The 14,752-nt window shown below is 31.9% G+C and overlaps 2 protein-coding genes across 19 annotated transcripts; one reads left to right on the top strand and one right to left on the bottom strand.

The window, feature by feature from the left end:
* The first annotated feature begins 938 nt into the window (after nt 1–938).
* On the top strand, nt 939–3,175 carry robl (dynein light chain roadblock). Of its 2 annotated transcripts, none has more exons than XM_088193412.1 (4): nt 939–1,005; nt 1,073–1,151; nt 2,728–2,816; nt 2,899–3,175. In XM_088193412.1, the coding sequence occupies exons 1-4, from the start codon at nt 1,003–1,005 to the stop codon at nt 3,007–3,009; spliced, it is 282 nt and encodes a 93-aa protein (XP_088049538.1). In that variant the 5' UTR covers nt 939–1,002; the 3' UTR covers nt 3,010–3,175. The 2 variants fall into 2 exon arrangements, with proteins under 2 accessions (XP_088049538.1, XP_088049536.1); XM_088193410.1 differs by having other exon boundaries at nt 2,728–2,828.
* Nucleotides 3,164–14,074, bottom strand: LOC148231694 (KH domain-containing, RNA-binding, signal transduction-associated protein 2-like). 17 transcript variants are annotated; one of them, XM_088193393.1, is made up of 9 exons: nt 13,762–14,074; nt 13,464–13,588; nt 11,069–11,178; nt 10,854–10,986; nt 10,633–10,787; nt 10,438–10,566; nt 10,078–10,301; nt 5,194–5,361; nt 3,165–3,281 (listed from the first exon to the last, which is right to left on the bottom strand). In XM_088193393.1, the coding sequence occupies exons 1-8, from the start codon at nt 14,006–14,008 to the stop codon at nt 5,198–5,200; spliced, it is 1,287 nt and encodes a 428-aa protein (XP_088049519.1). In that variant the 5' UTR covers nt 14,009–14,074; the 3' UTR covers nt 3,165–3,281; nt 5,194–5,197. The 17 variants fall into 17 exon arrangements, with proteins under 17 accessions (XP_088049532.1, XP_088049519.1, XP_088049527.1 ...); XM_088193401.1 differs by having other exon boundaries at nt 5,194–5,346; XM_088193397.1 differs by having other exon boundaries at nt 10,438–10,563.
* Nucleotides 14,075–14,752: the final 678 nt, after the last annotated feature.

The following is a 14,752-nucleotide window of genomic DNA, read 5'->3' as shown; positions in this document are numbered from 1 at the left end:
ACTAAAGGATTTTTTTCTTATGCAACCAGATCAATTCTACTTACCCCTTTCTTTGGGAAAACTATGTCTAAAGGAAAATTTGAGAAAATTAATGATGGGAAAAATTGACAATTTTGAACGGACCGGAAGAAACGTTCAAAATCCAAGAGCTTTGGGAAAAAACCGGGAATTTTGAGAATTTATAGATAACATTTAGGCTTAGGCCACAAACTTAATAATACATATATTATGACATGTATATATTCTTGAAAATTGAAGTAAATTCAACTATAACTTTTTTGACAGGATTCAAAATAAAGCGGCATCACTTTTATACTTTTTTGGCAGATGGATGTTGACGGGTGGCAATTATGCACAGATTGAGCCGCTGCAGTATTACCTACTTATTGTGAAATATATGGTGTACTTGTTATAACAATGAATGTTCGGTGAAGGAGACAACAGTCGCTGTCTATCCGTTAAAGTCCACCAAAAGAATGTGCCGCCATCAAATTAATAAGACTTTTATTTTCTAAATAAATTACTGAAAAATAAGGTTGTTAAAAAAATATAACATACGTTTTAAACACAGTAAAAATGATAAAAACATTAGACCAAATAAAAATCAAAAACTAGGTATATTTTTGGAAAAAATGATTATACTTTTGTAAAATAAATTGTTTTAAAATTAAAAATTTAATGCACGTGTACATATTTATAATATGCAATAGCTGCATATTTGTTACGCTCAAGATAACGTTTAGGTAGCAAGGTAAAATAATTAAGTGCAAATGCAATATATATATATTTTTAAACGCTTTAATGATTTGCATAATAATATTTTAACCATTAATTTTTATCAAGTATGAGTACGATATTTTTCATTTGCAATACATTTATTATTCCCTTTTGGTTCTTAATTTTTAATAAATTGGTCGATTTGCCCATGGTGATAATTTATGGTGTTACGACTGAATTCGTTGACAGTTGTGAGTCAGAGCTGTCGGTTCGGACTTCGCCAAAATGGTAATTTATACGAACGCAAACCGTTATTGTGCGATTTATTTTGTCAATGATATATTTTCAATTTCAGGCAACTGAAATCGAAGATACGCTGAAGAGAATTCACGCCCACAAGGGAGTAGTCGGCACAATAATCGTCAATTCTGAAGGTGAGGCTAATGGAATGTTTGTATGCGTTGTTATGGTGATATTGAACAAACACATTAAAGTGTATTCTAAAAATATGTCCTTTTTAATCTTAATATTAGATATAACATATTTATGAAAAATTACTTGTGAATTGCACTCACACAAATTGTCAGTTTTGAAAAAATTCTAAATCATATTTCTACTCGCATACATTGAATCGCAGATACGGCTAATAATTGTTAATTTTGTAGTTGTAATAATATAATACTTTTGACAGGTAGGACTTCTTATTTCCACTTATCTGTTAGATGCTGTATCTTAAGTTCAGTTATTATAATAATTAAATATAAACCTAGATATTAGGTTAAATATTAAATTAGATCAGACATGTAGAGATCGATTATGCTGCATACAGTAGACCCCCCAATAACACGGTAAATTGGGGATGTGCTATTTGGATGCCCGTTACTTTATGTGTGAGCGAGCCAAAGGAAGGATATCTCACCACACGTGCCTGATTCGTTCGTACACATTGCAAAAAATTGTATGAGTATTTTCTAGTCTCATAACTATACACACCCAAATAGCACCTCCACCATTTACCGTGTTATTGAGGGGTCTACTGTGTATTGATTTTACAATGGTAGATAATATGTTCCTATTTTTAGATTTTTGCCCAAATTTTTCAATTGCATGTCGCATAATTTGAAGAAGTAGTGCCGGCCATTTGTGACTGCGTTAGTAACGCACGCTTGAATATCTTATGTACACACATGGCATTGCGCTCATGCGTGTGCTATTCATACAAATCCAGTGTTGCCACACAACTAAATCATATCTACAAAACGCATAAATCATTCAAAAGCAAAAGTAGTCATCTGCTATTTTTATCAAAATTTAGTGAAACTCAACATTCTACTTAATACCTATGTATTTATTTCGAAGAAGAACTAAACAAATGAACATTAGAGCTTAGCTTAGATTCGAAAAAAGTATTCTGATTTATTTAAACGTTTTTAAATTACTTTTACATAAAACTATAATAGTAAAAAATATACACAAACTTACAGCAAAAATATTTTTTAAGGCAATTTGTTGTGTTTCACGATATTAATTAGTTTACCATATACATTTTGTTTACACAAGTTTAGTGCGGCTTTATGCAAGTACTGGAAAAGACATTTGCTGATTGCAATTTACTGTGTGACTGTTTTGTGTTTAATAGCGATTCATTACAAGGGTTGTTTTATAAATCTCCATTGTTTATGTTTTTGAAAGTGTGTGACGATTTTTTATTCTGGGGGTTCTCATATAATGATTTTTTTAAATTGGGGTGCTATTTAATTTATGCATTTATGTAAGGTAAATCTATGGAAAAGGATTCGTTGCAGAGTTATTCATAAAGTGTTTACTGTTCTGACCAATACTCACTCGCTCCCACCCAATCTGTCCAATAGTAATGCACAAACAATTATTTTATATATCGCTCATTTAAATTGTTGGACCATGTAGCATTTTCTACATATTATTAATTTATTTTACGAAACACAAACGTGTCTGACTTAAAAGTTCATATTATTTTTGTAATCATTCTAGGTATACCGATTAAAACATCTTTGGATAATGCCACAACAGTGCAATACGCCGGTCTCATCAGTCAGCTGGCGGACAAGGCGCGGAGCGTCGTAAGAGATTTAGTCAGTATTTCAATTATTGAAGAGTTTTTTCTCAGTATTTATAATAACACAAACGTTTTGTCGTTTTTAGGATCCCACAAATGATCTTACATTCCTCAGAGTCAGAAGTAAGAAGCACGAGATACTCGTTGCTCCCGATAGAGAATTCATTCTAATGGTAATACAGAATCCGACGGACTAGCTATTTTTCTGACTTAACTATTATTTTTTTATTATACTATGCATTCAACAAAATATAACAGCGGCCATCATTGTTTTTCAATCGCTTATTATTATGCTAATCAGTGTATATAACTTATGGAATATTATTTATTATGCAGTTTAAATAAAACAAATTTTTAATATAATTCTTTTTTATTTATAATTTTAAATTATAATGGTATAAAATTTGTAATAAATAATTTATACAATGTGTCTCTCAGTCTTGTCTCTGCTGCTGGTGCATCTGAAATTCTAAAATTAAATAATATAAACAATTTTTAAAACTATAAATTTAACAAATTTACCACTTGAACCAATTATTAATCACTGTATAAATCAGTTTTTTATAAAATTGAATAAGGTCAATGTGAAGTGTAAATGGACAGTGTATTGAAGTTAAAATGTTCTTGGAAATTCAACATAACGGGTAATTTTTTTCCAAGAAAAATTATTTAGTGGTACATAGGATGTTTTCGTTTGAGAAAATAGATATGCAAGTCAGACATTTGATGTACCTAAGTCACTCAATTTTGTTTTTAGTATATATATTATTATTATTGACATCAGATTCCGTCGCGATCTTACTTTTTAATAAGTAGTTGACGTTTTGAAGAGACTCTCTTCATAATTGGAGCTGAACTCCGATTTAGCTTCAATGATGAATCTTCATCATGGCGGGAATATATCTGCCGAAACATCAGTCAAAAACGACCAGCACAAAAATACCACAGGAAAACTTATGTTTATTTTATTAGTTATAAATATTTATCAATTACAAATTTTTTATTTCACCGGACAATACTTACGTATCTTTACACCTAATATTAGATTAATTATTTTTAAGGATACTCAATTTGTCACGTAGTTTTTTAGTCTATTATATTTTTAGATATAATTTTTATTTAACGTATATTATTTATTCATAAAAATTTAGGGTAATTTAGCGTTTAATAAAAAAATATTGTTTAGTTTCAGAATTAAATTTATTATAGAAAGAAAAATATAGTCAGATACACACACACACACTCACATATATTTTGAAAGTTTTAGCTTATATTTTATATAAGAAACATTTTTAGTGTTACAAAAGATACTTTTGGTTTCGTTCATATTGATGGTTTAAAAAATAAATTTATTCAAAGTACATATTAATCTTTTGTATTATTAATGTTTTATTATACATTATTATTTTTTTTAAATTGAGTTAAAATATAACAAACATATGAAAATACTATGTTAAAAGTTTACCGGTTATTCATTATTATATAAAAAAACCCCCTAATAATTCATTTAAATTATATTAAATCTCAATTTTGACATTATTATTACAAAAATTCATGTCTATGAAAATACAATCTTTAATGTTCTCAAATATACATATATAAGATCAATATCCGACTTTTTATGTGTATTTTACGATTTTACAAAATAATCTATTTTTTCATACCAATTTAAAATTGGTACTGTTTTTTTTTATTAAGATATTTGCATACTTGTAAACAAGAATGCAAACATTTTTAGTTCTACAAAACATTATTTATACATTTATGAAAAAAATTACAGTTTTGAATAGTTATTCAAATTATAATTATTTATATTAATGTAAATATATAACATTCGTTATGCCGATGACACGCTTTAGTTTATTTTTAACAATCGATCCTACTTGTGGTTAAAAACAATTTTGATAGGTTTAATATTTTACGATTCTATTACTACTGAGTATCCTTGTGAGTGATTATTATATAGAATCTTAAAAATACTACACGCACTATTTTTTTTTATATTTTAAATTGGGAATTTATGTATATATTTTTGTGTTGTAAAATTACAGTGGTATCCTATGTACTCGGTTAGCATAAATTAAAAAACAACATTCAAAACAGAAACTTCCCTTAATCCTCATCAGCGGTAATAAGCTCACTTATCTAATGTACAGCGACAGATTGAAGACATACATTTACACATAGTAAGAAGCGAACGCAACTAAAGATCGACTCGAATGGTGACATCTTGAAGTCTGATTGTTTTTTTAATAAGTAATCTGACAAACGAAAAATAGTACTTAATTATGCAAACAAATGAAACGTGCGCACATTTATTATGTATAAATAAATACATGTAATAATAAAACTGATGGTAAAGCGTCATAAGCTGTCCTTACCTAATTACTTATTGGGACGAGGGTACGGACTGGACCTGTAGCGAGCTTCCCTAGATGCCGATGTGGCGCGGCGTATTCCTGAGTGAGAATCGCTGCGAGTGTTGGACATGCCCTTATAAGAGCGGTGATGGTGATGAGACGATGTGGTACTTCCTGCATTAAAATCAACTTGAAAAAAAATTTTCAAATACGTTAGGCGGAGCGAAGTATAAAGCCGTTTTTTGTTAATATTGTCGTTTACAGCAAAACTCTTATAAATCTAAATGAATTTAAAATATGAAAGTGAGCCTAATATAATTCATTTAATCTGCTTGGTACAAATGACTTAAATGCATTAATCAATTGCAAACTAAACGTATATTTTTTAATTCAAAATTATTTCATATGCATTAACTGCATTTAAGCTTAAAAATGCACCAAACGCAAAATATAATCATGATTGATAAAATGTTTTTCAATTAATTTATAAAAATATGACATATAAACAAAATGCCAATTTTTACAAAGCAATAAAACCAATACAACAAATAGTGTTTAGGTTAATTTTATTTTTATACTAGCTAGCTATATTTTTCAGAGAATGAGAATATAATATTTAAATGCTATATATAATATAAACTGTATACATTGTTTGTTTGATTGCAGTGGTTTTAAAAAATTAAGCATTTTTACTTCACAAGTTAAAACAAATTAGATATAATCATAAATGTCCTTAAATTTATAACTACATGATTATAAATGTACAAAAATATATATGATGACCTTATTTGAAAATCTGACCTCTTTCTTATTGTCAAGAGCATGCAAAATCATAGTCTCTACTTGTAAAAGATAAAAATAAATTCAATGTCACAAAAAAAAAATCAGAACACTAAAAACACAGTAGTATATTTCTCATTTCTGTCATTCATAATTTAATCGCGTGATATATTTATTAGCCCTTAGATCAGCAATCCAGTAAATTTTACTTTTCATAGATTATGTAATAAATTATTTATATTTTAATTAATACCTAAAATGCCGATGACATTATTATGAGTTAATTGGTAAAATTATCGTTAAGAGCTGGTGACGCAAATGTGCGTCATTTGTACAACTATTATTAAAAAATTGTATGCAAAAGATGAGAAACTTTGTTTCGCTACGTTTAAATTGATTAAAAGTGGGATACGAAGAGTGTGTATATTTATCAGCAGCCTGTAGTGGTAATATATCAAGAAAACTACTTACTTATTAACAATATTTTTTGTATGAAATTTTTCTAGGACCAATTTATTAGATAGGTTTGAGATAATTTGTTTCTTGGAGAACATTTATTTGATTATAGTGTAAACAGTGCCGATATTTAATTATTAATTTTAGTGAAAATATTCTGAATTTGAACCAACTATTTTTTAATAATGATTAGTTATAACTAAATTTTTATATACAATTAGCTAAATAGACATAACGAGAAACTGTTTTTTTTTTTGTATCTATACCAGTGGTCGGTATACTTTTTTGTAAAGAGCCGGATGGGAAATATTTTAGGCTCGCTGGACCAGAAAGCACAATTAAATTGATTCGAAAAAATTTGGAGACCACTGGGTGTAGTCAGACAATGTTTCAAATTTATTTGGCTATTGATGTCACTCACAATGTGCTCAATACGTCTCACTGAACAATAATTTAATTCACTATCGGTAAATGGCTTTGATTAGTTATTAAATGAGCTACTTGTGAACTGACTTCAGCTACAGCCCTATTTTTATTAATTGATGTTTTAAATTGTATTTTTGCAAGTTGTGAATATTGTGTCGTGTGCTTATTTATTAGTATTGTAATAATGACGTATATTGTATTCTTCTAGTACAGACATAATGGCATTGCACAATAAACAAAATACATTGTTATCTAATTTAATAAAAATAATTTATAATCCACTGTTTTAATAACACGGCATTCGAAATCAACTAGTCTCCTTTTTCTGGCTTTGACAATGACCTGACGAATATCCACTAAGAATAAAATATCGCAAAAAGTGTTAAACGGCCACTGAAGAATTATAATTGCGTAGCGTCACAGAAGAATACGAAGCAATAAGAACACCACATGGTCATATCTAGCAATTCAACTCGTTTTAACATTATAGTTTGAAAATGGCAACTTAGTTTGCGGGCTGGATTAAAATAGACGGCAGGCAGTAGTTTATTGACCCTGGTCTAGAAGATTCGGCTGAGCTTACAGTTGGAATACAAGAGACCGTGAACACTAGTTTTAGAGGTATAAACCCGTCAATTTGTCGGGTGTCATTAAAAATAGGTGTCAAAATATTGTTAATATATTTGCATTGTTCAAAAATAAAAAGTCGTATACTGTCTGATACAAATTAAATCAGAATACGGACCAGAAACCCGTCAATTTGACGGGTGGCGTTAATCTAGTGTTAAAGGTCTATTACTAGCTCGCAGGCCGGATTAACATGAGCAATGGATCATATTATACCGACCCCTGATCTGTGCTGATTTCCTTCAAGGAGACAAAAGACTTGTCAATGTGGCTTGGATTATTTAGCAAACTGTTTTATTATAAAGATATAAATAAACAGGACAACACTTTATACAATTCTGAATGTTGTTTTTAAAAATAATTTGTTCAGGAATGATAAAGATAAAATTAAACAAAATTTTTCATACAATACACTTTAAATCGATAATTGTCGTTAACGAATCGTAGATTCCCTCAACACACAATCATTATTATCACAAAATAGACAAATATTTAAAAATCATAACATGATGTTCTACACATAAAGAATTGGGTGTAGGGAATTATATTTTAGGGTGGATTTGATAGCTGGTTACATAAAATATGGATCATTTTCTAATTTTAAAAATATATAGATAGTACAATTTAACAGCAAAAATTTTATATTTAAAAAATAAAATAAAATAAAGATTTAGAGGACATAAATATGGATATTAATAGTTCAGCAATGAACGTTACTTTCTTGTATGACATTGGATGCACAGATGTATCAGGTTTCAAGTCAGCAAGTAATTAGTTTATAAAAAATCTGGGATATTCGAAGATTTTTTCTTCTTAAATATTATTGTAGTACTTTTAACGCAGACGTAAAATAGCAGAATATTCCAGGACTAACAGATAGCGTTAAACTAACTTATTCAAAACACATTCTAGGATCTATAAAATCAGTTTTATCCAGGGCTTCGAACCGTTATTTTTTCATTTTGGTTTTCGTTCCAGTTCAATTAAATAATATCAGTTAAATCAGTTTAGTTCCGTTTTATAATAAGCATTACTACATGAATTGAAACGAAATATAATAAAAACCCATTTTTTCCTCCCACCAGCATCCCATATTCAAACTTAACACATCGGGTCACTTTAATTAATGCACGTGTTTGAACAAATATCAAACTGAAATAAAGCGATATTTTTTGGTTTTCCGGTTTAGTTTCATTTATATTTGGGATAAAATAAAGCCCTGGGTTTATCCCAAATATAATTCAGATAATCTATAGCGGGCAGAGATATTAGTCATAGTCAGTGCTTTGAAAGCTGTGGCATGATAATAAAAATATTTCTATTCAAAAGTCCAAAAAGGGTTAGGAAAAGATAAATATTATATCATTTTTTGTGTGTATCTCGTTGTTATAAATAAATTTTATCAATATATTATGTTTAGTTTACGTTTTTTGGTAACAGAGGATATAAAACAATGGTAGTGTTTTATGACAATGTTAGTTTTACAATAACGAGGGGGACCCAAAAATAGCGAGACTTTATATATTTTTTTCAATATTTTTAAACCAAATTTTAATCATCTTCAAAGTACTCTCCACTGAACAATATGCACTTATCCAAACTTTTTCCATTGTACAAAACAGTTCTGGAACTCACGTAATGGTATGTTAACCCCTCCAGCGATTTTTATTTTATCTCTTCCACAGTCCCAAAACGTTTTCCTTTCATGTCCCTTTTGAGTTTAAGGGAAAAAATAAGTCAAAGAATGCCAGGTAATGTGATTAGGGCAAGTGAATAATCGGTGTCATTCCGTTTTTGCTCAAAAATTGCCTCAGACGTGGTGTGAGCCGGTGCATTATCATGACGGAAGAACCAATCCCCTGTGTGCCAAAGATCCACCTTTTTCTTCCTGATGCTCTCTCTCAACCTTTTTAATACCTCCATGTAGAAGGCGACGATCTTCACGGATGAGGTTGTCGATTTTTTCAACGTCAGTCATCTTCAATCGTCATTTCGCCCCTTTTAAACCGTGAAAGCTCTAAACCATCATCCGTGTAAGCGGTTTGAAGCATTAAGGTTCGGATGCCGTTTTCCAGACCAAAAAATAAAATTTTACAGTGTGCGATGGTATCGAGCGTCAGCCATCTCACGTTTTCGCTACGTGGGAAAAAGTTGTTTTGGTTGCACGAATGGGCACTCTCACTGTGAAGCATCGCATACTGACTCATACTGGATACCCCACTACTCAGAACTCGTTCGCCTAATGTCCCTCCCCTCCACAGCCCGAGTCTCGTTACTTTTGGGTCCCCCTTGTATAAAGAACAGGCACAAATTGTTGTCGGAGTTTCTCATTATTAAAGTCAATTAGTTATAATCATCAGCAGTTGACCTTTGCAATAAGCAATTTCATACATTTAAAGTCCATTTCAATTATTAACACTATTTAAATATAATTGAATTATTAGGTGTTTGCTAACTTCAACAGATTTTTTTTATTCTTCATCACTGACTGAAATTAATGGAGTTTTACTGTACAATATAATAGATATTTTGAAAATTAGTTTCATAAAAAAAAAGAAAAACAAAAAAACGACAATAAATTTCACCACATTAATGATAGTTAAAATCTGTCATCACCTCCGTATTCGTGTTCTGGTGGTGCATGGTGGCGAGAAGACGGTGCATAATATGGATCTGCGTTGCTCGAGCCAGACGGCGGGCCGTCGTAGTAGTTGTCGTGGTGGTGATGTGATGGTGGCTCCTCGTACGTCACAGCATAGTGATGTGACGAGTGGTGGAACGGCTCCTCCTCGACGACGCCCCGCCTCCCGCTTGACGTTCCCTTGTACTCATCGTCGTATCTGAAAGAGCGAAAGGAAACAATAACAAAAGGCATTGACAGGCTAAGAATATTTGAAGAAAAAAACGAAAACACACAAAATCGGCTAAATGTAAAAAAAAAAATAACTTCTTCATAGAGATATAGTGGCAACGTACACGTAGGTTTCTTCCATGGCGGCGCGAGCGCGATCGAGTATACTCATAATTTTAGTTTTAGCAGGCATAACACGCGGAGTAGGTAGCGGGCTTCGAGTCGGGGGCGCACCGCGCACCACGCCACCTCTGCTATAAAATGTTTTAGTATTTAAAATAAACTTACGATTAAGCGCACGGTCAAAGAAATGAGATTACCTCGAAACGGGGGGCCTGAACATGCCACGGCCTCTGCCGCGGGGTGTGCTGGTTTCGACTGGGGGAGACGCTTGCGGGGTGTGCATGTCCATCATTTCGCGTATTTGCTCTTGACTAATTAGATCGTTGTTGTCTGGGATCAAATACTTTCTTACCTAAAATCATAATTGATAAATAGGATAAATACTGATTGTTAGATAATTAAATATTATATAATTTACCTCAGCGAGGGCAAATGCGATGCGAGCATGAGCTTCCGCCGGTGGTCCCAAAGCGCTGATCTCAACGTGTAGATCGTCAGACAAATGAGCGTACTTTGGATCCAAAGCCTGTCTGAGCTCTTCTTCCTTTTGTCTAAAAATATTCGAATGTTATGTTAGAATACGTACTCTCAATATACAAAGTAATTCATTGATTAAATATATTTATATTTTACCTGTCTTTCATTGATCCTCTTCCTAAGACGGCCATCTTGCACATTGTTTCTTCTTGAAGTCTTTTCATAGATATTCCTTTAGGTCCTAACAGTTTTCCAACAAAGTTAAACTGAAAGAATAACACAAATTTAAATAATTAAAAATTGAACATGAATAATTCTTATGATTATCATTTGTTTTAATGATTTTGAGGAACCAGTGAATGTTGCATCGATTCGAAAAATCCTACACGATACTGTGATTTTGACTTCTTCCAATTTTATAATACATGCTAATTAATTAAGAATAACTAACTGCACAAGCAAATAAGTTAAAAAAGTCATATATTAACATTAGATTTACGGTACCAATCAAATTGACAGGTTTTCGATTTGTTTGTATCACAGTATTTTTCTGTTTTTTTTTACGACTTTTAATATATTTGAACAATGCAAATATATTAACAATATTTAATTTTCAGAAACGTCTTATTTTTTAAATTCTGGTACCCATATACTTATTTTTAATGACAATTGTCAAATTGACTAGTGTTAAGGAATTAGGTTTTAAATTTCAGAATTAGTTTCAAAAATCAATTTTTAAGAAAAAAGTATACAAGTTAACTAATTTTTCATGAGAAAATAATTAGCAAGGCAAGCCGAATAATTTACATAAATATGCATAACATAGCCAATTATTATTTTCGTACGTGAATAGTGAAAATCTTTGGCGGGTTATATCGCTTTTGCAACTATATTTAAATGCAAAGTAGGCATTCTAGTAAATTACTTCAAAGCATTCGATTATTTCGGGCAAGAATCAACACTATAAAAAGCGATTTATTAGAAACAAAATTGAATATTCTGGTACGTTTTAAATAAAGAGAGAAACTAGTTAAAGTCGCTGAAGTAATAGAACTTGCAATCTCGACGATAGACAATATATATCCAGTTGCTCCGGTGTTTTTGAAAACGAAATTTGTTCCAAGCTTCATATAATAATTCTTCTTAGTGGCAATGCAGAAGGAGCATTAAACTTAAAGCCCTTACTGGTCTTTTTTTTTACAAAAATCCATCTATTTTATAATGCACATGGGCAAGATGCAACTGAGAAAATTAGAATCAAGTATCTTCATAAAAATACTATATCCTTTATTCAGTTGATGGATCAAGCAGAAATATTTATGTTAAATGCTTATTATTTAAGGGAATCTTTTTATCTATTTATGATGATACGGAACCTGGAAAATTTTAATCATTCGAGGAATTTTGTTTTAAAGGATGCATCAGATAATATCAGAAAGAAGTAAAGAAACAAATAATGAATCATGCGTGAAAAAAATATTTGACTGGAGATTGCTTTTTATGCTTTAACCCTTTTGATGACAGAGGGCTAAAAAATTAGCACTACATAGGTAAAACTGCTACAGGCCGATTTTTCGACCCGGCACTTTTAGTAAAATAAACAGAATATAAAGTGACCTATATATTTGGATCAGGAGTGAAATTTTGTGGTCCTATTGACTCAGTACTTGATGGAATGAGATACTTTATGGATAAGAAAGACAAATAATTTTTTTTCAAACATTTGTTTTATTACGTAATACATCGACATTTAGATGGTAGACCACCCAAAAGGTTCGGCAACCGAAGTGTTATTATTAATTTAATTGTATAAATTATTAAATAGGATCTTTACATACTTTAGGACTTAATAAGCACTATCAACTATCATATGAGCCCGGAGATGTCAATGGTTGGTGTTGACAATGAAAGAGAAAGAACTCAAAGATGACGCGCCATTAATAACAAATTGAGAGGTTAAGTAAAGAACACTTTGGCTTTAAACTATGAAAAGAGAAATTTACTGTACTACAAAATAATCATTGTTTAGAATGAAAGTGAGGACCTCCGCCATGAGAAGTCATTTTAGACAACAGAAGAGAAATCTCACACAAAACAAAAACAATTAATAAAATATATGAAACAATTAATTTATAATTTCACTGGGCAATATCAGCGAAATTGTATTTATTCACTACGCACATTATACAGAATACGTACATTTTGCATTTAACATTTCGTGTATTGCCCCACAATTATGTTTTAAAAATATAATTTAACCGATAGGTACTAGTGAAATTATATGCTGCTCTAAACTTGTCGAAACTTCAATTTGACAGTTACGAAATGTATTAGATTTGGGTTTAAAAAGCAAATGTACGTTTTGCAAGTGTCAACGAGGGTTTAGAGCAGCATATGATTTTACCTGATTTTGCCTATCAGACGAATTATTTTTTTCAAATATATTGAGATGTGATTTCACTCAAAATATTACACTATTTTTTAGCGATTAACGTTCTATATAAACCAGTCAATACGATACACACATCTCCTAGTTTATTCGGTATGTTACCTTGGGATGTTCTCGAACCGGAACCCGCACCTTAACGGAGACTTTAATTGGTTTTTCGCGGTATATATCCACATACCGCATGTCACGAGTGGGTACACGTCCCAAAGACTGCACTCTGGTTACCTCTGCAAACATACAAGTCGCGTCAAAATATTATGACATCGAAGTCGGTAACGGCGAGTCGCGTCGACATTGCACGACCTCAAATCTCAAACAGCGGACAGGCAGCATCGTCGTGAGAGACGTAACGCCGCCGGCGCCATTTGTAACCATAACCATAACCTAAACGTCGGGTCACCTTGGTCGATGAGCCTGGTGGATATGGGGAACTTGGTCTGGTCTATCTTGATCTTCTCGGCGAGGAGCTCTCGCATGTATTCGCCGGCGCGCTCCGCCCCCGGCTCGTTGGACTCGCCCTCGTTGTCCGACTTCATGGGTGCGCCCATAGACATTTGTGGCCCGCCGCCTTCGGACGACGCGTTGCGCTTGAAGTCTCCGCCGCCGGCGCTGCCTCCGTACCCGTTCTTGTCGTATTTATCCGTCATGACGATCGCGCACAAGATTGTTCGCCGGCCGGACGACGCCAATCAGCAGGCCTGCCAACGCGCAGTGCTGCCAACGCGAACGGCTGTTGAATGTTAGTCTTAGCGCGATATAAATCGGCCATTGTTTATTGTAATAAAAAATATTTTTTTAGACAGTAATTAAATATTACCCTAAACAATTCAATATGACCCCAAACTAAAGATAGAATTTAGGCATTTAATTCATTTTAATTATATTATATATGTACATATTATGCACCAGTTTAATCATTTTCTTTGCTGAAGATTTATTGATATGCATTTTTGACAAAAGATTGGCTACTTTTCATAAATTATGTCATAGGTTTAGGAGAAGGGGAGGGTACGGAATTGTGACAGTGTAAACAAAACAGGAGCCTGGCTCAATGAAATCTTGTAATACAAGGCAAAAATCTATGACATATATTATATAAGCCGCCTAATACAAAACAATAAATATTGTAAAAATGACCACAAACTTTACATAAATTTCGATACACAGTTCGTACAGAATTTCTGTAGAGCAATTGAATGCGTTGAGTGGCGATCCATGTCATAAATGCATTGTATCAAACTAACGTTTGACACTTTCAACACGCGTGTTTATTGACATATGTCTGATTTACAGTGCTACCAACACAGGATACTCTAATATATTTAAATGCAAATAATTGGTGTTTTTCATAAATGGTGCAATAATAAGAAGACAATTAAATGCATATTATT

Source organism: Plectrocnemia conspersa, unplaced genomic scaffold (assembly GCF_051122295.1).
Source record: "Plectrocnemia conspersa isolate PC_06_02 unplaced genomic scaffold, ASM5112229v1 ptg000009l, whole genome shotgun sequence".
In the NCBI taxonomy this organism is placed as follows: Eukaryota; Metazoa; Arthropoda; class Insecta; order Trichoptera; family Polycentropodidae; genus Plectrocnemia; species Plectrocnemia conspersa.
This window is presented reverse-complemented; position numbering and strand designations above follow the sequence as displayed.

Excerpts from the sequence above, each read along its gene's own strand:
- robl (XM_088193410.1), top strand. Across the intron at positions 1,152-2,727 it reads AATAATCGTCAATTCTGAAG|GTATACCGATTAAAACATCT; the intron begins GTGAGGCTAATG and ends TAATCATTCTAG. Across the intron at positions 2,829-2,898 it reads GGAGCGTCGTAAGAGATTTA|GATCCCACAAATGATCTTAC; the intron begins GTCAGTATTTCA and ends TGTCGTTTTTAG.
- LOC148231694 (XM_088193393.1), bottom strand. The coding sequence starts at position 14,008 with ATGACGGATAAATACGACAAGAACGGGTACGGAGGCAGCGCCGGCGGC. Across the intron at positions 11,179-13,463 it reads CGGTTCGAGAACATCCCAAG|TTTAACTTTGTTGGAAAACT; the intron begins GTAACATACCGA and ends TTATTCTTTCAG. Across the intron at positions 10,987-11,068 it reads AGAGGATCAATGAAAGACAG|ACAAAAGGAAGAAGAGCTCA; the intron begins GTAAAATATAAA and ends GAATATTTTTAG.